At 36.7% G+C, this 23,126-nt stretch overlaps 1 protein-coding gene across 6 annotated transcripts in view; it reads left to right on the top strand.

The window, feature by feature from the left end:
• The window catches only part of SATB1 (SATB homeobox 1), a 100,144-nt gene that overhangs the window by 50,908 nt on the left and 26,110 nt on the right, over positions 1 to 23,126 (top strand). For all 6 annotated transcript variants that reach the window (XM_080797328.1, XM_080797331.1, XM_080797329.1 and 3 more), the window contains 3 exons: positions 130 to 584; positions 8,011 to 8,223; positions 16,456 to 16,611. In XM_080797328.1, the coding sequence (XP_080653454.1) occupies positions 130 to 584; positions 8,011 to 8,223; positions 16,456 to 16,611 (824 nt within the window). The remainder of the gene's footprint in view (positions 1 to 129; positions 585 to 8,010; positions 8,224 to 16,455; positions 16,612 to 23,126) is intronic.

The raw sequence follows: 23,126 nt of genomic DNA, 5'->3' as shown, positions 1-23,126 counted from the left end.
TTGAAATTTTCTTAGTTTAATTGGATCTTTAATGTGCCCTGTGCCTACTGTCTCTGTTTAGGAAATGGTCAGAAATCCTTATCAGCGTACCTATCACTGTTAACATGACTTTCCTTTTGTCTGCTTTAGTTGAAATGGATAGTCTCTCTGAACTATCCCAGCAAGGTGCCAATCACGTCAACTTTGGCCAGCAGCCGGTCCCAGGGAACACAGCCGAGCAGCCTCCATCCCCCGCGCAGCTCTCCCATGGCAGCCAGCCCTCTGTCCGGACCCCTCTACCGAACCTGCACCCTGGGCTCGTGTCAACGCCCATCAGTCCTCAATTGGTCAACCAGCAGCTGGTGATGGCTCAGCTGCTGAACCAGCAGTATGCAGTGAATAGACTTTTAGCCCAGCAGTCCTTAAACCAACAATACTTGAACCACCCTCCCCCTGTCAGTAGATCTATGAATAAGCCTTTGGAGCAACAGGTTTCAACCAACACAGAGGTGTCTTCCGAAATCTACCAGTGGGTACGTGATGAACTGAAACGAGCAGGAATCTCCCAGGCAGTATTTGCACGTGTGGCTTTTAACAGAACTCAGGTCAGTTTTGTTTTCTTAGTAATGGTTCTCTCTTTTCTTTTTCTCCCTTCTCTCTTTAGTCCTTTCACTAATGCTGATTCTTTTACTCTGTGTTAACATTTAATCCTTCTTGTCGTGTGGTCACGCTGTCTGTTCTTGGTGGTACCTAAGTTCTGTCACTCCTTTCCCTCTCATAAACCTCCTTTACTAAGAGAGATACAGACCAACGTCTCAAGGGCCTTGAAAGGATAAATTCAGTGTCAAATATATTTCAAATGGTCATTACCTATGCTTTTACATAGCGGAATCATAGGCTGGTAGTAGAAGCAGATTGAGAAGCATTTCATGACTTTATCAGGGCCATTGGTAGGACTCTGAGCTTCTAGCCTACTATCTTTCCTGTTACCCCTATATCAGACATAAAATGTTAACATCCCCTGTTTATGTTCCTCTACAACTTTTTTGAGGGCGGAAAACCCCCAAAACATTGTGGTACTCACTAGCAATTTCTACCCTTTAATTTGAACAGCCATGGGGGGGGTGGGTATACAGATATGTATACATAGGGCCTATTAACCTGAAATGTTTCTTAGCTTTGTCTTCTCCCCTCTTTACATTATTATTAATGTTCCTCTAAACTTCATTCTTTAGATCAGAAACCACCAAATATTTTCTGTAATTGCCCAGATAGCAAACATTTTAGGCTTTGAGGGCCATAAGAGCTGTGTCACAGTGTCTGGTGTTAGGCAGCCATGGACAATAGGTGAATAGATGGGAGTGTCCTAGTGTTTCAGGAAAACTATTTACAAAAAACAGGCCCAGGGGTAGCTTTGGCCTGCAGGCCTTAGTTTGCAGACTTCTCCCTGAGATCTGTATACACCATGTTCACACCTTTATCCTCCTGGGCAAATACCTGTGAAGATATTATCAGCAGGGAAGATGTTTAGAAGGACCTAGAGAAAGAGTGGTAGTAAGATATGGGAAGGCCTTAAGATGAAAAGTCTGAAACAAATCCATTCTATTAAATTGTGAATGAGAGGATTTTTTTTTTAATTTCTTTTTTTGGAAATTAGTATGGTTCGTATGGCTTTTATTTTTGGCCCAGGCACACTAAAAAAACCAAGAGAACACGTAAATTTGATTAGAAATGAGGACATTATGTCCTTTCAACTTTCTTGTTTTACCACTGTTTTTTTCGTCAATTTGTTTTTTGGCCTGGCTCATACTTTCCTTTCATATTTAAGTTATTTTGTTTATTACATGATTATAACAATGAGATTCTGGTACAAAAATAATCTAGTATTAGTTCCTTATTGGCAGAGTTTCCATATCTAGGAGAATCCCAGCAGTGACTTATTTTTGGCTTGCCTTAACTGGATTGAAGTTAGGAGGCCTGACAAAGCCTTTAACTAAATCAGTGTTTGTTTTCACTTTCTTTATCTGTATTCTTTGTGCATCATTTGTCTTTTTTAAAGAGGAGTTGCAGAAGGTTATGTCTCAGGTTAAAATTGTATGATTTTACTTACTTCTCTATTTTTACAACTTAAAAAATGTGTTCATTATTAGCCCGTAAATTTCGTGATACCATATTCAGTGGGAAGTAATTATTTAAAAAATTAAATGAATGAATGAATGAATGAATCAAGAGTGAACTTCTAGATAATCCTGTTTCTAGCAGCATTCTTTATTTTTGGAAATAGCAGTAACTTCTAGTATTTCTCAGTACTGGGAAAAAATAGGTCTCTACATAAAAGATCAGTAAAATGCTTGTCAACTTAATTGAAAACCCACAAAGCCAACATTGACATGAACACAAATGAAATACAGATTTACTGATAAGTGTTTTAAAAATTGAGCAATGTGTTATTTCTTAAAGCACTAAGGAATGTATTTTATATGGTGAAGAATGACAAAAGAGGTTAGCTGAGGGATGTGTGAAGTTACTATCCGTCCCTACCGTTTTTCTTCTCTTGGGTTGTGATGTCACACCATTATTCTGAAGAGTTGACCACTTGTTCTGCATCTGGTTCTCACAGGGACTGATTCCATGGATATCTCTAGGATTTGTTGCTGGGAAGAAGGCAGAATTAGAATTTGCTCTCTTTGTATGCCATATTAATCTCTTTAAAAAGATAGTTATCTCTGTGGTTAACATCAAAAACAGTGACTTAAATTTTTGTGAGGGTGGTAGGGGAATGAAACAGTGACAGCTTTGGTATCGAGCTCTCTTTATTTAAAATAGCTAATTTAGAAGAAAGTTACTACCATAAAAATTACTTGGAGCCCAGGGTGATAGAGGGATTTGGTTTTAGACCTTTATATTAGTATTTGGTATCCTCAGTCGAAGTGGATATTGGCCGTATTTGAAGCTGTTTGACTTAAATAAGCGTAATTGTCTATGTATATTTAAGTGTTCACTTTTTGGGAACGAGCTTTTGAACATGCAAACATACATGTGTTTTTGGTGGTCATACTTAAAAACCACACGCGCGTGCACACACACAGCTGCATTTATTTTAATGATTATACATTCATATGAATGCATGTAGTGTGTTTATTTCAAAGTGTATGCATTTCAATAAAAGCAGGTGCAGAGTGAGAGTGTATGGTGTGAGTGTGGAGTACGAAAATACACATGCTAATGCATATGTATAGACAAGGAGCTCTGCAGTTAAATCGCACATCACACATTTGTGTGCACTTATTACAATGTGCAATTCCTAATCCAAGTTTTAAAAAATAATGTAAAATATGTACATGCAAATATAAAGTTATGATATGATCAGATAAAGAAACTGGTACCCTATAAACAGTATGTTAAAACATTAATATAATAGATAATACTATCATGAATTGAGACCATTTTAGTCATTGACAGCTCTGTGCAACTTTAAAATCCTGGATTTCATGTTTTAAGTCTTAACGGAAGAATTTTCTCATCATCCTAATTGGGTCTCCTAATAAAACCCCTCTCTTAAGACTTTCACACTTGACTATTAAAAAAGAAAAAAAAGTTTACCTTTTCTGAAAATTTATGGTGAAATTTATATAATTACCTGTTCTAAGGACTTTTTCCCCTTCTGAATTGATGGGCATATGTTCTTTAATTGCTACTGAAGATACCAGCTTTTAGCATATGTCATTCATTCAGTTATGCCTACTTGATGTCTTTTTAATGGAAACCTATGGCTAAAAATAATTGCCAAAGCTTCTAGATTTATACTTTTCAGTTCACTTCTCTGTATTACTGCGATTGAAGGATTGTGATAGAAGCAAATATATTTATTAGTGCCTTTTTTAAAAAAATAAAACCCAGAGTTTAACTCTGATCCCATTCTGTGGCTTTTTTCCCTTTTTTCTATCCCCCCCACCTTGTCTTTGGCACACTTTATTTTCCAGTAAAATAAAGAATGAAGATGGATTATTCAAAACTGATAACAGTAATGGACCATCATGTAATGTTTTATTGAATTTGAGTTCTGTAAATTATGTGGTGGAGAGAAATTTGCCTGCTTAAGTATAACAGAAATTGCTACTGTGTTCCTATAATTCTTCACAGTGTAATTTAAGGAAAGTCCACTATCCATATCACTATTGAATAAAAGGTAAAAAGGTGCTATTACCCCAATGTGACAGCTCTCGTTTAGCCTCCCAAGCGACAGAGATAAATGCGTCTGCTTATAACTTACTTGGCAGGAGTCCAGTGTAGTAGGTGGAGTTGAAAATAGTCTTTCACCTGGACATATGATTAAAAATTCACAAAACAACAGAGGCAGGTAGTCTTGAAGAATATTCTACGTATTTTCTTTTTAGAGAGGGAGGTTTCATGAAATCATATTTTCCTTCTGAGGGCTTTGAAGTTCCATGAAGCTGATAAAATCTATTTGAATCAGTGATTATGTTCAAAGAGGAGACAAACGGGAGGCCAGACAGGCCTTTTGTTCTGATTGGCAGTCTCTTTCGCTTATCTGCTGTTTTAAAGAATTCATAATTAGCTTTTGGAAGTACTGATAATATTTATTGAAGGTTTTTTCTTTCTTTTACAATTACTAATGAATTTTACTTGTAATAACTTGTAAACTCTTTTTGGAATGTAAAAAAGGTTTAGGAATTCATCAGTAAGTTCACTCTTTAAGTGAAAAAAATTAGAATACTCACTTAACCCCTATGTAATGACAATGCAGAATAATTCTGTTTTTATGTATAAAGCACATAGTGCATTATTTGAAGATGTAAAGTCCAAATGAAAAGCAGAGTCTCATTTCCAATAAAATTAATATTCATGAGTTGTTGGTAACTTACTACATAACACAAATTCTCAAGTTCTCTTCAGAAACAAGAGTGACTGATGATTTTGTTTGACTTTGTTCAGTAAATTCACCGAAGACTTATGGTGCACAGTACTGATGATAATGTTTCAGTCCTGGTGTTTTAGTGTGTTCTCTGAGATAGCAAGTAAGGTACATCATGACCTTGACATATGACTTTTTAGCACGAAGAAAAGATTTTGGTAATAGATACCTCTTAACTCTTCACAGGGGATTACTACAAATGACCTTGACCTAAGTCTGAAGTATATTTTTGACGATGGGAAATAAGAAAGAGGGACCATGTACATCTTGGTGCATAAATGTACCTGCTCAAATAACAACAACTTGAACAGGATGAGACCGTGCATTCTGGGGGAGGGGGATAATTAACACATTCTAATCAAAACATTTTCTAACAATATTTTCAAGCATTTCCACCAGGGGGCACTCCCCTCATTGAAAGCCTGGGCCAAAAAAAAAAAAAAAAAAAAAAATCCAAAGGTTTCTAAAACACCTGACACTGTCTACACTGGCTGCTTTAGAGCTCTTTGAGTGTTCGAGGATTTGAAATATCTCTTTAGACCTTAACATACTGCAGGCAGAAAAACTTTACTTGCTGCAGTAGAATAATTAAGTGGAAATAAACGCTTTGCCCCTAAAATACTTTAAATGCTCTACTGGGAAGTCATACCAACATCAAAATCTGGGTAGAGGAAATTTTAAATTTTCTCCCAAGTGACCTACTATCTTCTAGTTTAAACATGCAGGAATGACTAAGTTTCATATTAACACGACTTGATAGAGAATATTTTATGTATTTTTTCATGTGTTTGCTTTTCTCACTATAGTTCTCTGCTGTCTCAGAAAACATTTTTAATAGAGATGATAGAGTATTTTGTTATTTGAGATTTATAAATGTCTAATTTCAAATTTCCTAAATACAGTAACATGCTGAGTATTTATAGGATCTCTTTTGACCTAATCTGTTTTTTTTTTAAATTTCTGAACAGTTAAGGTAGATAAATGTCTTACAAAGTGCCATATAACTTTTCATTGAAGCCTTACCTTGATTAAATTAAGAATTTCCATTAGAATTTACCCATGAGTAGCATATCTTAGTTCTTAAGTTTCTATTAGTCATTTACAATTTTTTCCTTTTGTGGTCTGAATACACATAATTAATCCACATAGTAAATATTTATCAAACACTTATGTGGTAGGCATTGTGCTGGGATGACAGAAATGAATATTAGGTTATTCTATTCAAGGAATTGATAACATTGTATTTAACTATATTGTACATTTCGTCTGTTGATTTCTTTGTAGTTCGTATATATTGCTTTGCCAAGCACATCTTCTAATATATGACATTTGGTGGGGAAAAGTAGAGAGCAAGGACTATTTTTTTACACCTCTTTTCAGGCGTTTTTTTTGAGACCTGTATTTTTCGGTTTCAATGTGACACATCAGAAACACAGTCAATCTAATTAGTTGGCCTTGTGCAAATTAAATAGCTGGATGATTGACTGCCTGTTTGACTGAATTTTAGTTAAATTGACTGGATGTTTTATTCTTGTATAAACACAGTTGCAGCATTACTTGTCAGTCTTATGAATGAAAGAACATGCACCCTTCATTCTTCAGTCACATTTTTTAATGGGGAAACTGAAAGTTCAGGTCCACTCTCCAGGTTTCAGATGCAGGACCAAGTGAGAGACTGAAATTTACTTATAAGCCCTCTCAGCCTATTGGAGGTTCTTTTGAGTCATTTTTAAAGTGGACAGTGCTTTTATATTGTCTGCAACGAGGTGTTATATGTAGGCAATATAGTACCTTATCCCTGAGGAATTAGGAACAAAACAGGTTTGCACTTCCAGGGAATCATGAAAAATTCCAAATGTTGTATCGTCTTAGTCTCAATCAGTTTGATATGACACTTTGCCTCCCATTCCCCAAATGTTCCCTTTCACCATTTCTGCAGGGTTATTGGTATGTGAAATTTACAAATGACGTGGAGATCTTGACAGCATTTTATTTGGAGCTATCTTGTGATAAACTGATATTCTGGCTAAATGTAGAAAGCAAATATGACTTGGTATTCCAGGCATTATTTCATGCACAAGATGAAAGAGGTAAAGGGTGCTCAGCTCCTATCAAATGGGCAGAAAATTTTTGTAATCCTTTATTTCATATAATTCCTTAAATAAAAATGAGGAAACCCATTTATTTTTGAAAGGCTTCTTCCAAAAATTAAAAAAGAAAAAAATAGTTGACAATTAATGCTCTAGTATTTGGGGAGAGAGATACTCCTTAAAGGAGCTTACTAATGGTTTTTAAATTTCTTCTATAACTAATAAAGACTTCTATTCCTTAAAAAAATTGGCGACTGCAGAATTTGATAGTATTCTTTTCCTGGGCATGCCATTATGGATTTTTGCAATGTAAAAATGGGGTTATATATTTCAAATTTAATCAACGATTTCTGAAGTTCAGAATTTCAACCTGTTACCCAGAGGTATAGTTATAGCATGATAGTATTTAGAATTATTCAGGGTAGTCTGTACAGTTTCCTTAAATGTTAAATAGAAGGAATCACTTGTCATTAATTTGAAAATTAAAGGATAACTTAAAATATTGCCTATGAAAACATAGCATGCTTTAGAAATATTCTTTTTTCTAATATGTTACAATTCATTTTCTGGTATTTTCTTTGAAAGTTCTCCTTCCCTAGAAGTGGCTTTGTATCTTTACATATTGGGCTCTCGGCATTCCACTGCCTTTGTCTGGGCAGCTTGAGAACTATACAGTTCAATGCTGTTGTATTATGAGCATTTCATTTATTCTTAACTTCGATCGTCTCTCTCTGTGAAAGATTTCATGGCAAGTTAAGCTTCTCAAAGGAAGGAGACCAATTAGGCAGTTTCAGTTTGTGTTATATGTAAAGCAGATGCTTAATAAAATTAAGAATACAATTGAGGCTCTCCTCTCTACCACTTCAGTTGTAACTAACATATTTCTATGCAGAATTAATGCTTTTGACTGTTCATTTTCTAAACAGAGCAGAGGAGAGGGAAGGATCACCGCTGGCTGGGCAGAGCTCAGGAGCTAGCTCACCCTGTACATTTCATTCCCTGCAGGGCTTGCTTTCAGAAATCCTCCGAAAGGAAGAGGACCCCAAGACTGCATCCCAGTCTTTGCTGGTAAACCTTCGGGCTATGCAGAATTTCTTGCAGTTACCAGAAGCTGAAAGAGATCGGATTTACCAGGATGAAAGGGAAAGGAGCTTGAATGCTGCCTCGGCTATGGGTCCTGCCCCCCTGATAAGCACACCGCCCAGCCGGCCTCCCCAGGTGAAGTCTCCTGTCCTCTTTGGCCACCGCCTTCTTCCGCCTCCTCCTCCTCCTCCTCTTCTTCTTCTTCTTCTTCTTCTCCTTCTCCTTCTTTCTTCATGTTTGAGGAAGGATCTCAGCAAGAAATTGGAAAAAGAGATGAATAGATAACCACTTTTTCTAAAAATAATAATTCATAGAGTGACTTGAGGAGAATTTGGTCCCAAATCAGTGATTCGGATATAAAAACAATAAGCTACTAATTAGAGGAAAGAAAATTGCTTTGTGTTACTTCCTTTTGGGGGTTCTTTGGGGGTGAAAGTAGTCTTTAAATGGGATGTTTGTCTCTACTACTATTATTAAGTAAAGAAATATTTTAAACTGAATAGGAAGAAAAGTAGTAAAGTCAGTTTTATCCCTATGAGTTTGGGAACTGCCTTTTGAATAGTAAATAAATAAAAATAAATAAATAATTCCATTTGTAGTTATGCTTTCCAATACGAAGTGCAGCTGGTACCAATTACACATCATCTCGTTTGTAATCTTTCATAATTAAGTTTAATACAATCCTTGAAGGCAGCTTTAAATGGGGCTGATAAGGAATTCCACCCGTATTCCCAGAAATGGGCACATTTTCTATTTCCCAAATTTTCACACTTTTTAGAAAGGACAGAACTCATCATGCAGGTAACTTTGTGTATGTGTATCTATATTTTTATTTTTTAAATCAAATTTTAAAGATAGCCTGTAATTATTATGAGGATTCAACAAGTTGATTTGCAGTATAAGCTACTACATAAAAGTGGTTTAGACTTCGAATCAATAGGCAAATACATTTCTTACACATTTAATTTATTGCATGTACAGCCCTTAAAAATAAGGTCAGCTAAAACTTGATAAAAATTGAATATGGAACACAAATTCAAAGTATTCTTGTAATATAATGTTATCCTGAAATCGTAACTTGATGTTAATTTCTTTTCATCAGCAGTTAAAAAGAAACAAAACAAAATGCCTTTCCATGTATGGAAATATAGAAAAAACACACAGCGCTAAAAATGAAACTGCCACAGATAACTTCATCAATAAGGAATAGACATAATATTCGGTCACTTGTTGAGGTTCTTAAAGCTCTATGTTGTAATGTTATGAAATGAATCTTTTGTAGAAATGTCCGAAGTCCGTTTTCTCCGTTTTATGTAATGAAAATCAATTTGGTCTTAATGTCTAGGGCACAGACTGCAAGAAAGTCATTGCTGTAATTGTGGATAAGAAAGTCATGTGTCTCCAGCACAGAATAATGGTATCTATCTGCATGTAATACGTATCCACTGGTCTACACACACAATGATTGAATTTGATCTGTAAAGCCTTCCATAAAGTATTTCTTAAGAAAAAGAATGAGAATATACATATATATATGACTTTTTATATGTATATGAATTTATATCTATATATGACCATATATGTATGTATATGACTTTTTAAGAGTGATTAAACAAAAAATACTGTACTTTGGACTTGGTTTAACACTTAGTATGTGGTGTTTAGAGTTAATACACTGTCATTAGTTAACTTTGCTTCTACAGAAGGCCTCTGGGCAAAGAGTTACTTTACTTATCACCTAATCTGCTATACTAACAAAAGAATTGCTTACTTAAGATCAGTATGAACTTCAGCATTGAGCTGTTTCTTCTTTTTTTTTTTTAATCTAAATATTTGACTTAGTAGTTCCTTAACACAGTTTTTGTTTTCTAATTTTTTATATGATCGTGGTGCTTTTGTTTTTCCAAATGTTAATTCTGCTGTCCTTATTCATCAGGTTTTTTCTTTAGCCCAGTTTCCAGTAAATTTTAAATGGTATTTCTTTTCACATACTATTAAGATACTCTTGGACAGCTCTCCTATATATGTGTCTAAAGACTGCTGATAAGTTGGGGTAGAAAATATAATTTATTTTGGCCTGTATTATTGATTAACTGGTCGAGCCACTCTTTGCTATATTTGTTCTCAAGAGGGCTTGAGAGCAAAGCCCTTAGCTGGAATATCTAGCCAATGATGAACATGGAAGGTATGGAGATACCACAGATTCTTAGTGAAACTCTTTCAAAGGAGAAATGTTTCTGAAATGCGATATTACTGGCCATCCAACCAAATTCCAAAATGATTATCTGATGTGTGTATAATTTTATTTCACTGCTATAATACGCATCTTTAAGTATCTTAATTTGCCTTACTGAGAATCCCTTTGCATTTCTTAATATTATTGTAATAGAGCTCACAACCAGTTTGTTCACCTTTTACCCTCCAAAAGTGACTTTATGAATGACATTTTAAGAAATCTTTAATGTATTAAAAGTATTATTGATGTAAAATGAGTACTTAAGATGGGAACAAATGTTTCTCTAGCAGCCAAATTAGTAATGTTTTGCAACTGTTGAAATTGAATGCTTTTAAAGGGAAACCAATACACTATACTTAAGGTTTTAATATGCATATGACACATGATCAAAATGGAAGGGGGAAAAAGGACAAAACCACAAATACAGAAACAGATGGCAGAATTTTGTCTTTTTTAATTTTATATTTTGACAAAGAGGAGTCCATTATTGCATTTCATTTCCCCTTAAATGAAGAGATCTGAAACATATTTTGAGACAAGTCTTTAACTTGTTGGACACGAACCCTGATTTCTTTATAAAGTACGGCTTTTTATTATTTTTATTTATTTATTTATTTTTAAGTAGACTCCACACCCCAACATGGGGCTTGAACTCACGACCCTGAGATCAAGACCTGAGCTGAGATCAAGAGTCAGATGCTTAACCGACTGAGCCACCCATTCGCCCTTAAAGAAAACAGCTTTTTAAAGGCAGAGGTCCCTTTTGGCTCACAGGAGATCCAGACCACCTTGAGGACCAAGAGAGCTGGATTCTCTTCCAACTCCTACCCTGTAGAGTTGAGGTTATACCGAAGATGACTGAGATGTCTTCCCTAGGTCATACCAGACTGAGGACCTACACTGTTGAGGAACTTGGATTCTAAATGATCTTTAAGAAGAAACTTCTTGCTTTTAGTCAGGCCGCACATTTTATTCCAAGGAATCTTTCCCCTGGGAAGATCTAGACCAAACATCAGAATCACTATAGCCCTTGCCTAGGTGTGATACCTCTGGTGCAAACCTGTCCCATGTGCTTCAAGAGGGGCAGCCGTGCCATGGGTTTTGTCCTCTGTCTACAGCAGTAGGCTCCAGGTCCGACATGTTTGCTGAAAGCCTATTTTTATAATGTACATGTTCTAATTCAGGAAATAAGAATATCTTATACTTGATAATGGTTTGCAGTTCTCTAACACCTTCAGGCCCATGAATTCATTGAATTCTCTTACCTCAAGCCACCTCCTTGAAACACAGACACTTTAGAAAGGGGAAAATGAAACTTGGGGACTTCTTCTATTTGTCACAGAGGGTGGGAAGTTTTATATTTTTAGATTAGGAAGAGGAACATAAATGAGAACCTTCTTCTGATAGAATATGTTAAATGTTTGACAGATGATCCACTCGAAGATTTCAGACAGTTGGGCATTTCTGAAATGGTGGAGAAAACAGCCCTTTCCAAACTTTGCTTCATATGAAAATGTTGGGGGAACCCAAGCCCTCCAAAACTCCCTGATCCTAAAGGCTTCTTTTCTTATTATGCTTAGCAAATTTTATGGATGAGTTTATAGGAGGAGTTTGATTAATAATAATTAGTGGTTACTTTCTGGAACTTGTTTGTTCCACAGATCAGTTTTAAGTTGATGATTTCTATTTAGTTGTGCTCTTACTCTGATTTTATTTGTGTGTTTTAATATGTGTGGCTTTTGGAGTTAGGTTAGCACTTTCCGTTTCCATAAGGACTGTTTGAATGCCTATAATTATCAAGTTATAAATTCTACATGAATTACATAATGATTTTTTTCTTTTTATTTTTGTATCTCTTTATGTAATTCTTTAGTTTCTTCAAAAAGAAGATAGGTTATTTTATAACAGTCCTTTGGAAAATGTAATAAGTTCGTATAAGCAATGTATAATTCATCTCATAGCTGCACCCTTCTCCCTCTTTCCAACAAAGTATTCTACAATGTAATGAAACGGGTTCAGTTATGGGCAGGAACTTAACACTTGATAAAAGTTTTGTTTTGAATCACTTGGCCAGCATGATTTTAAGATCTTACATGCTCATAAAATGCTTGCCATCATCAGTTATCTTTTAAAATACTAGAGGACTTTTTAAGGTCCATATTTGGAAAATAATTAATATTGTTCCTAAAAAGAACAGAAAGAAAAGTATAAAAAGATAGATCCATGATATTCAAACAGTTTTAATATACAAAAATTTGAAAATGGGGACCATTTTCTTTCACCAGTAAGAATACCTTTAAGTAGCACATTTCTTGTTATCACATTACCAAGAAAACATTTATAGTTTACATACCTTGCCAAATAAATTCAGGTTGGATTTCTAAAACGAGTGACAAAGCCACTTGCTAAAAATTAGACATTAATGAGCCAGATTTAGCAAAGGGCCACCAAAAAGCAGATCCAGCATGTCTTTAAAAAGTTAGAATTTTTCCAAATAAAGAAATCCTGTGTAACATCATAACTTCAGTAAAGAGCAGTAGTTTCTAAGATAAGCGTTAGCATTAGACAGACTTCAGTTTAGATCTCACATTGCCTTATGAATAAATTCTTTGTTTTCGGAGAGTTTTCTCAAATTTTAAAATGGGACAGTAATAGTACTTACTCAGGGCTTTCCTGCAGGTTAGAGCTAACGTATGATGCCCAGCACGTGATAAAAAGGTAATAAATGCCAGCCTTTGTTGTTATCATAATTATTATTTAAACTACATCACACTTCAATTGCGTGTGTGTTTGCACACGTGAGCTGTGGGCTTGCAGGCAGTTCCTCCTCATTCACGGAATAGTACGCTCACCAGCCAGGACCACAGTAGAGTTCGTTTTGTGTAGTACATATGTAGTATGTAGCATGGATATAGTATTTAGAGTTCATTTTCTAGTACGATTTGATGCGTTCAGCAATCCAGAAAGAAACAGAATTAGATTCTCAGGGAAAATCTGTGTTCTACGTACAATTTTAGAGATATATAAAGCCAGCCGACCCAAGTGCTTGCACCCTCTCCTCACGTGGGAGGGTAAAGGGTAAATAGTAGAAGCTCCAATTCCTAACTACTTCCCCGGCGCCGCCGTAATGATGGAGTAGTACACCCTACCTTGATAAAAGCTATGCGGAAAGCAACTGCATTTATTTTACCTCCTGTGCTATTTGTGGAGAAGAGCTGAAGAGTAGTTTGTTTTGCCTGGAATGAACTACTTTATGAATTTTAATGTGTGATATAATATTAAAAGCTAAACCAGGATTAAAGAAGATTTTTTTTGTACTAAGCTAAAATAGTACTTAGTAGAGTGAGGTATAAAAGATTTTTGTTTCCATTTTTACCTGGGGAAAAATTCAGCTTTCATATTTTTGAAAAGCTGTCCAAGTCAGTTCCCCTTAAGCAATAGCTTGTGTTTAGGAAAAAATGTGATTCCAGAATTCTAATAGCTTATCTATGATAAGATACATATCTGAGCCAACAAGATGATAAAGAGCTTTTCTAAATATTTTTAAAATGAGTAATAGAGTTTCTTACTTTATATTTTAAAAAATTGTCGCTCTTTTTTAAATTTTTAGACGTTTCATGTGGACGTCTTTTCCACTTTTGATTGTATTGGCTCCTAGGAAACAGTTGTTTGATTTTTTTTTTAATGATTTAAAATTCTTGCTTTCTCGCTTAAGTTGTAATTGCTTTATTAAAAAAATTAACGAAATTTTTAGAAACCAAATCACAGGGTTGAAACAAATGATTATAGCCCACCTCAAAGGTAAATTCTTAAACATAGTTTTTACAAATGAATGAAAATTATTTTAAAAACATACGGAAACAACAAGTTTCCAAAGTCCGCTCTCTTAAGGATTGCTAAGCAGACTGCTACCAAGGAACTGTTTTTTCCGATGCCCTGTGCTTCATGCTCCCATTTCCATAACATTCAATTTTCAAAGCGATTGAAATGGCTTTTCTTTTCTCTTTCATTTAAACAGTGAGAAAAATAGGTATTAAAAGAGACCCCCTGGGGTGATCAAATCTATCCTTTTGCCTCAAAGCAAGACCACCCCAGAGCAAAGTTGCAAATCTCAGGAAAGCAACTTTGTAGGCAGTTTATGGTAATGCATTAACTCTTCTGGCTCCCCAGGTGGTATTTAGCAGATTGTTGCTTCAGAGCCCTGTGGATGTTCTTAGTGGCCTCCAGTCCTTAATATACCTCTGTTGAGTGCCCTTGCTTTCCGGGGTCACAGAGCTAGAAGGGGGGCTCTGGAAATTGACCCTACACACTTGCCATCCCCATCTCCTGCTTAGAGTTTAGCAGTGGCAAGTGAGGGCCAACCAGTGGGTCGCTTGTCCTGTCTTACTCTCTGTTCCTCACTTGGGCCTGTGGTGCACCCATTTCACAGTTTTAGTGCTTAGAAGGGTAGGATTGAGGGGGAAAGATGTAGCTGCTTCCCAGATAAGCAAGAGGTGAGTTATTTTGCTAACTGGCTAGCAGTTAGAAGGCATGTTGTTTTTTGTTGTTGTTTTTTTTAAGATTTTATTTATTTATTTTGACAGAAAGAGATCACAAGTAGTCAGAGAGGCAGGCAGAGAGAGTGAGAGAGAGAGAGGAGGAGGAGGAAGCAGGCTTCCTGATGAGCAGAGAGCCCGATGCGGGGCTCGATCCCAAGACGCTGGGATCATGACCTGAGCGGAAGGCAGAGGCTTTAACCCACTGAGCCACCCAGGCGCCCCAAGGCATGTTTTAAGACTCCTATTTAGTGTCTTAAGTGCAGAGGATCAAATTGTTTAGGATAACCTCTGCCCGTCTTTTGATACCAAATATTAAGGGGAAAATGAAGTAGGCCCAAAAGACTTAGAGCGGGACTAAAGGAGTGTATCATTTCGTGACAAAAGAAATCATTCATTTATTCCAAAATAGACTTCATTTTCGATCGCTTATTGTATGTGTGAGAAATTGTCCAGGATGGAACAGAAACCCAGATTCTGGAAAGGATCCTAAGAGATGTGGTCCACAGTGAATTATCTGGTGGGAGAAACAGGGTCCTGCATCTGTGGGTAACTTTTCATTGACATTTTCACCAATTTCCTAGTGAAAAAGCAACTGCATAGTTCATACGTAAATTTTCCAGACTGGTTCACATAACTGCTTAATAAAAATTAAATTTGGAGTTTTAGAAATTAGTAATAGTATCAATAAATTTTGAGGTTGAGATTTTATTTTTACTCCCAAATTTTGTGTCTTTTTACTGCTGACACCTGCTTATCATTATTACTAAAGGCTTTGGTACTGATTTTTCACTCAAGATTATTCATTTGAATGTATTTATAAAGTCACTGATTATATAATTTGTGTAACTTGCAATAATATTCTGTTAAATATTGTGAAACATTTTCTTATTGTCTGGTTTCACAAGTCAAAAGGAAATAGTTACATACAGGGGTGCCAGGAAAAGATGAAATAATTATACAGAACAGCTTGGACATGCACGTGTAAAATGCAACCAGCCTTTATGATAATTAAGCAAGGCACTCTACCTGTTTCATGGATGGATAGAAGATTTAAATATGCAGCTCTGCAAATGGCTTTGTTATGGAAGATTTTTTAAATGAAACATAAGAGGAACAGGCATAAAAAAAAAAAGAGTCTAAAATTAAAAAGGCCATAGGATGTAATAGCTATTAGTGATGCAATTGTCTATTAGGCACCAGGCACCCAGTGAAGATACAGCACTGGGCATCATGATTTTAATTGTGAATTTCCTTTGTTAGAATTGCAATGGACAGTAATTGGGAAACAATTAGTTTAGGGTTTTCAAGTCTTTGAAACTATTCTGTTTTCCAGAAAACTTACTTTATGGCATTCTAATTCCTGTTTGTCAGCTGGCAGTGGCTGTCTTATTACGGATGCAATCACCTGTGACAATGTGACTTTCTTAACTTAAGCAATCTGATCTCGGGGTAATAACTAATGTTGAATGACTGCACTGTTGATCACCTTGATCATAAAAGGAGCAACAATGTCCAGTTTGGATGCCGAGCCTGAAAAGCTTCAAAACAATTTGGCCAATGAAAAATGACAGTCATGTTCAAAATGTTTTGTAGGTGAAAACAGCTACTATTGCCACTGAAAGGAATGGGAAACAAGAGAACAATACCATGAACATTAATGCTTCCATTTATGATGAGATTCAGCAGGAAATGAAGCGCGCCAAAGTGTCCCAAGCACTCTTTGCAAAGGTTGCCGCAACCAAAAGCCAGGTAAGAACCTCGGTTAGGCACTGAGAATGTTGATCTGCGATGCCAGTGCAAGTTTCATTCAGAGGGGTGTCTGTTTTCAGTATGAACCTGCATCACTGAGAGGGAAAGGTCTCCAGGATTCCCGACAGAGCTCTGTGATGAAACAAAGTGTCGTTCAGATTCAGGCAGTAGATACTTGGTTTTGTTGTTTCCTCCAACACCCATTCTCCAGACCAGGGATTTCTGAGGAAATCTCGGGGTCAGTTAATAGTTGTTTTCAGAAGAGTATCATAACGTAGAGGCAGTTTCTCAATGTGGTCTATTGTACTGGGACAAGTAACTTGAATTGCTGTTGTTTCATTATTGCTCAGATGACCTTGATTTCTATCCTAAAAGACTACAAACGTAATAGTTTCTTCTGTTCCAACTCAGGCATCCACAACTATTAGGTACACAAACGAGCACGTCCACCACACATATCTTTGCCCATTAATGACCTTAAGTTTTTTCATAGATACGCCATATGTAAGCCATACAAATTGAATTACAATTAGAAAACCTGTCCAAATCTGATGAATTATAAATGAATAGAATTGAATTAGAAAAGTTGCAAGTCCCTACCAACAAGATGAAAACAACAAAGGAGAGATAAGGCAGTTCTTTATCAGTATAATTTTCGTATGTTGAAAATTTATGCTCATCAAAAGCAGAGTTGTCTATAGGAGCAAACTTACAATTGCTCATAAACCCTCATTCAAAGCCAAGAATACTTTTTAAAGGACTGGGAGAGTACTAAACTGTCTTCCCCTTCACAACAGTATCTGGTAACATTATCAAGGTGGGGATTTAGAGGTGAGATTTTAACAACTTGGGATTTTAAACAAATATATTTTCCTGATCATTAATGATCATTAATGAACTCTCCTTTATAAAATAGCCTGGCTGCCATCAACTTCTGATAAAAATAGACAATTCTGAGAGTATTTACAATATGCAGCATTAACTATACCATACTTTATTTTTTTTAGCTTGTCCTAAAATTTTTCTTTATCAGTGTTAGTAGTGGTACTTGATAGTGGTTTTGCTTTAGAAAAGGTTGTTCTTATTTAAGTTATATGCTAGATGAAATACTTAAGGGATATCTTGGAAATGTTATATAAAAATGATTAAACTCAAGCTGTGGACTGTAAAAATTATAGCTTTATAGGCCACATGCCTGCCTACCCTTCAATCACTGTCAAAGTGATAATTTCTACAATAATATGTTTCTTTTATTGTGAGATTCTAAACATCAAGTGCTGTTTAAACATTAAACTGAATTGTTTATGTTAGTGCTGTACTCAGCGTGTCATACATCAGGCCACCGTAATCTCTCATGGAATGTAAAATTCTGTCATGAATCATGGCTTGTATATCGGAAATTACTGTAATTTTGATTGGAAATTACAGGGCTCTTGAAATGTTTCTAATTATGATAGAATGTTAGAGCCGCTTCAAACCTGTGTGCTTCTTCAGATGTCTTCATTTACATGCCAAGACTATGCATTAAGGAGAAATGTCCTGCTCTTACTTTGCCCCTCACCCACCCACCCTGCACATTCTTGTTTTGGCTCTTTAGTCTAATTATGATGAGGATCTCATCGTCAAACGTATATTATCTTGCCTTTCTTTCTGATCCTGCGTCTTTTCTGACCTGTCCAATTACATTTATCAAGAATAACAGACTGTATTATTACGGAGCCAAACACTTTCTCCAAATCCCGAAAATAGATAAACGGACAAACTAGACATGTATTATTACAATAATAAGGGTCAGACTTAAAATGAACAAGAAACTAGACATGTATTATTACCATAATAAGGGTCAGACTTAAAATGAACAAAAATAAATATGAAAACTTTCTGGTGACTGTCATTTAATTGCTCGTCCTCTGTCACTTAATTCGGTGACATTTCCTACCTCCCCATTTCCTTTCTGACTATAGCATATCTCCTTTCAGTTAGCATCCCCTTTGCTACCTTCATTCTTTCTTTCTTTTAAATGCTATCCCCAAATCTGCCCACCTGGCCCGAGTTACTGATTTGGGAGCTGTTTAGACAGCAGCAACAATTGGCAGGTAATGTCATGTGAGTGATGTTCTGGTGAATTTTTTAAACATGCTTGCTGTTTGTACCCCTGTCCTTTAAAGCTTCCCGTGAGTCTGTTTCGGCTGTGTCGACTGGCAGCTTCTAGGTCTCTGCCAGGATGGTGTGTTTCCCAGAACCCCTAAAGCTGTTAGCTAATCCCCTCATTACTGATTAAGAGAGAATCCAAGGAACGGGTGGTTGGCGGTGGGGTCAAGCATACTGGTAACTTTCATTCTTTCGGGTAGTTATTCCTAACTACTAATATCCTCTAACTCCCTGACAGAGGGTTTTTGTGCTTCTCCCTTTGTCATTCAGTTTAGGTGTCACACTACCCTCGGTAGGAAAATATGTAGAAGGATTGATGATTACTTAAAAATAAGCGGTCCAAAAAGTGTATATGTCACTGAGAGAAGAAGTCAGACTTAACGAGGGAAAATAGTCACTATTTAACTTCTGTTCTGCCATGATTTTTGTGAAGGAAACAGAAGAACTAGCAAGCAAACAAACAAAATATTCAACTAGCAAGCAAACAAACAAAATACTCAAATCTGACCTTTTTGTGGTCAAAATTTTTAACTTCCGAAAGTTACTTACTTCTGAGAGGTATGTGCCACAGCTTGTCAGAGTGAGGCAGAAGTCCCTGAAAATGAAGCATGTCTGAAGAGGGGACAACTGGAGTCACTTTTACCTCAGCCCGTCTCACTCCATTTGCTTCCGGTCCTCTGAGTTAGCTAACTGTCCAGTGCCATTTTTGTGCTAGTCCCCACTGTTTGTTATGTATGACCTACATTTAATTCTCAGAGTAACTTTTGGAGCTAGCCCTGTTTTCTTCATTTTATACATGAGAGTCACCAGACTGATAAGTAGTAGAGGCAACCCTAATTTCTTGGTTCTCTTCCTCTTTTAGTATTTCCTCAGGGTTCTAGGAGCTTCAGGACTGAAATGATACCCTGCTCTGGGAGAGAGGAATTAGGGGTATTGGACTAACTGATCGAGGACATGGCAGGAGCTTTCCTTTCTTCGTTGACACTTTCATGGAATACAGGTTCTTATCAGCATAGGGTCCTAGGAATCCAGACTTTTTCATGTCCAGTTGGGCTGAGGGGAGATACATGGTGGAGGACTCCAAGTAGGACTCGGAGTAGGTGTTAGAATATTGAGAAATCATTTAACCTTTTTGAGCCCAAGATTCTTTTAGCATGGGAGAAGATCATATGCTATAATAGATGCAGAAGAGCTTTTAAATCATACAGCACTCTACACAAATGGATAACGTCTTATGATGTGCTCAGCAAGAGTCTCAGACCTCTCCACAGAGTGACTTCTTTATTATCTATGTATTTATCTCAAATACTTTTCATTTTAGACTAAAAGGTAAAGCTTGAGGTGTAGGTATCCTGAGTGGCAGGCAGCATAATCATTTTTAAAATTTCAAACAGTCCCAGAATGTTATGAAACCAGACACGTCATAGTCGTGCTATGTACTGACTAATGCACCAAGTATTTTCAGTAAAAGAAACCAACTCTGTGGATTCCACCATTTCACATGGATTCTGTCTTCTCTTTGATGAGTAATAGAAATGACATTGTTTTTAACTCTAATAGAAATGTCTGAATAAGATATGCAAGTAAAGACTGAAGGTAGGCTACTTTTTGTGCTTGGGTAGGAGAGCAGGCTAATGCAAACTTTAAAAGGATGATATGCTTTAAACATAATGTGAGTAGCTGCAAATGAATACACTTTATATTCTGGGTATTCAAATAAGCAGCAGTTTTTCCAAGTGAATCATATTGGAATTTTATCAAACATTTAGTCTGATAACATTCAAATAATTATGAGAGCAGAATTCGCTAATTTTACTGTTTAAAAAAAATAGTTGATTTGGGTAATAACCATTACGGTATCAAGGTTCAGTTACTGTTCATTGGTTATAGTGTTTTCATATGGGAGATGGAAATGGAATTTTTTCCTTAATGGTGGCAGATGTTGGAATCTAATTTTATTCCACAGCAAACCTCCTGAGAGCTCTGAGACTTAAGGTGTATGTCCAGCAAGGGGACATTAGCAACGCCATAGGCCTCGCCTTGTACATGGAATTGTTACATTGATTTTCATGTCTGCAGAGGTAGGGCTTGCAGACACGGTAACGTGGGAGTCCAGGGCTCTGACGGCGTGCCGCTGCATCGCCCCTTGTGTTTAGAAAATTATTTCTCTCTAGTGCTTTATTGAACCGGGTATTTCTTTTAGGTAAAGTGACTAGATGATGAAAATTCTATTTGACTGAACATGACTGAATATAATCTTTGGCAGTCTCTACCCCCACTAGTCCCATAGACTTACAGGACTCTGGCTGCTACTGCTTCGTTACTTGATAGGTATGATTTTAGTGCCTCAAAAAAAAGAAAGAAAAAGGCAAGTGGCCTTTGCCTCTGCAAAGGTAGCACAACCAGTGGAAGAGAGCAAATAATTGAAAGCCTCTTGCTTTTTTTCCATTCACTTTTCAGACACTCTTGTTATTGAGATTCAAAGCCTTTAGTGGGGAGGAGAAGAGAGAAGGAAGCTTTGGTGCATCTTTTTGGCCTTTGGGTTTGAAACTCTTCGCTGGTGATTAGAATGTCTTAAATACAAGTAAGATGATATGTCACGGATCGGTGGGGCTAGAAATGGGGCAAAATAATGTAATTTTCATTGCCGGGAACAGGAATGTATCGTGACAAGACCCAGGGAAAAAAAAAAATCACGGAACCATAGTTGCACTCTGTACTCCAGCATGTTAGTGAGGGCATCTTTTATTTGGTTAGAATTAAATTACACTTCAGGGAAACTACACTTAGAAGCTCTGTGCTGATTCATTCTTTTGGAATGTTCATGCGACAGACTTTGCTGCAACACGATTTCACCTGCGTAGCCTCCTCTGGAAGACACAGAGGAGGCCCCTGCAGCTGGGAGAGAGTCACGGCGTTGGTTTTTCCTGGTGCCACATCGTTTTCTGGGAGTCTCTGGGACAGTCTTGACATACTGTCCTCACCGCCCCTTCTCTTGGGCAAATCCAGTGTTCTTCAGGCAGGGTCTGGGTAGAGAACTGCCTCTTGACACACACTCCATCTAGTGCTTTATTTTATTTTATTATGATTGTGATTATGATTTTTTTACTGAGTAGAGGTGACTCTGGGGCAATGCAGCTTTGATTTCCCTGAATTGGCTTGAGAAGTACTTTGAGGGGAGAGCAAGGAGAGAAGCAAGACAGCCCCACAACCCCGGGTGTAGCCACGGGGGCAACCTGCCCATTTGCACTTCAGCACCCATGTGGGAGGCCACTGTGTGCTGCCCTCTTGAATAAGAAGGATGTGGAGTTCTGTCCATCTCCTGTTTAGGGTGGCCTGTGTGGGTGACCACCTAAAAATCTCTTACGTCCAAATGCTGGAAATCCATGTTGGATTTAATTTTCTAAAATGCAGACCTATCTTTGTATTTCTAGTTGGTTGCTGAACAGGACTTTTGAAGTCAATGGTTTCAAATACACAAATATTGACCTACTATAACAGTTTAAAAGGTACACAATTGTTACATAATATTTTAAGAGCTAGTTAAATTTGGGGATCTGAATATCAGCCTGTCTACATTTTAAAGATAAGCCTATGCTTTATAAATCTAGGGTTTGATCAAGGAGGCCCAGAATTATTAAGTAGAACACTTACTTGCTCATTATATTTTGGGCTAGAAAATCATGTAAGGGGATGTTTTTCTTTCTATACATTTGTTTATCTGTTTTTAAAAAGTTGGGCAGAAGGTTTTCAGATACCTTACTGCCATGTACAAATCATTTAAAATCTTTACTGTTTTGCCTTAAATTTAAAATTAATTCTCTTATATCATATAAATACATTTTCTCCATTGACCACTTAATAAGTTAACTGTTACAAATACAGTCATAATTCATTAAGCCATTTCCTCCATCTTAAGAAAATGTCACAAGAAAATTTTAGACAGTATTTGAAAAGAATCAGTTTGTAAATATTGGGCCAGCTCTTTAAAGAGGGTCATCATATGGGGAAATCCAAGGAAGGTTAGCACCAGAGTGGCCCACTTTAAAGTATTTGAGCATACACGTTCTAAAGCTTGAGTATACCGGTTATGCATCTGTAGAATTGGCTTTAATCTGAAGCCACCTTTTGTCTTAAAAGGTTAGGATAAAGTTGAAAAGTGTAGACGAAGAATATTCTGTGGGAATTCTCTTTTTGGAAGCTCTTCCATGATATGATCAGTTTTGACAGGTGATGAGTGAGTTCTTCAGGACAGGCTCAGGCATCCACAGAATGGGAGCAGGGAAGAGACCAAGCCCATGGGGTTTAACTCTTAATAGCAGTCAGTCCTCAAACGGAATGTAACTCGCCTAAACTTAGCACGG

This window comes from Martes martes, assembly GCF_963455335.1.
Source record: "Martes martes genome assembly, chromosome: 1".
In the NCBI taxonomy this organism is placed as follows: Eukaryota; Metazoa; Chordata; class Mammalia; order Carnivora; family Mustelidae; genus Martes; species Martes martes.
The sequence above is the reverse complement of the archived record's forward strand: the minus strand, read 5'-3'. Positions and strand labels throughout refer to the sequence as shown.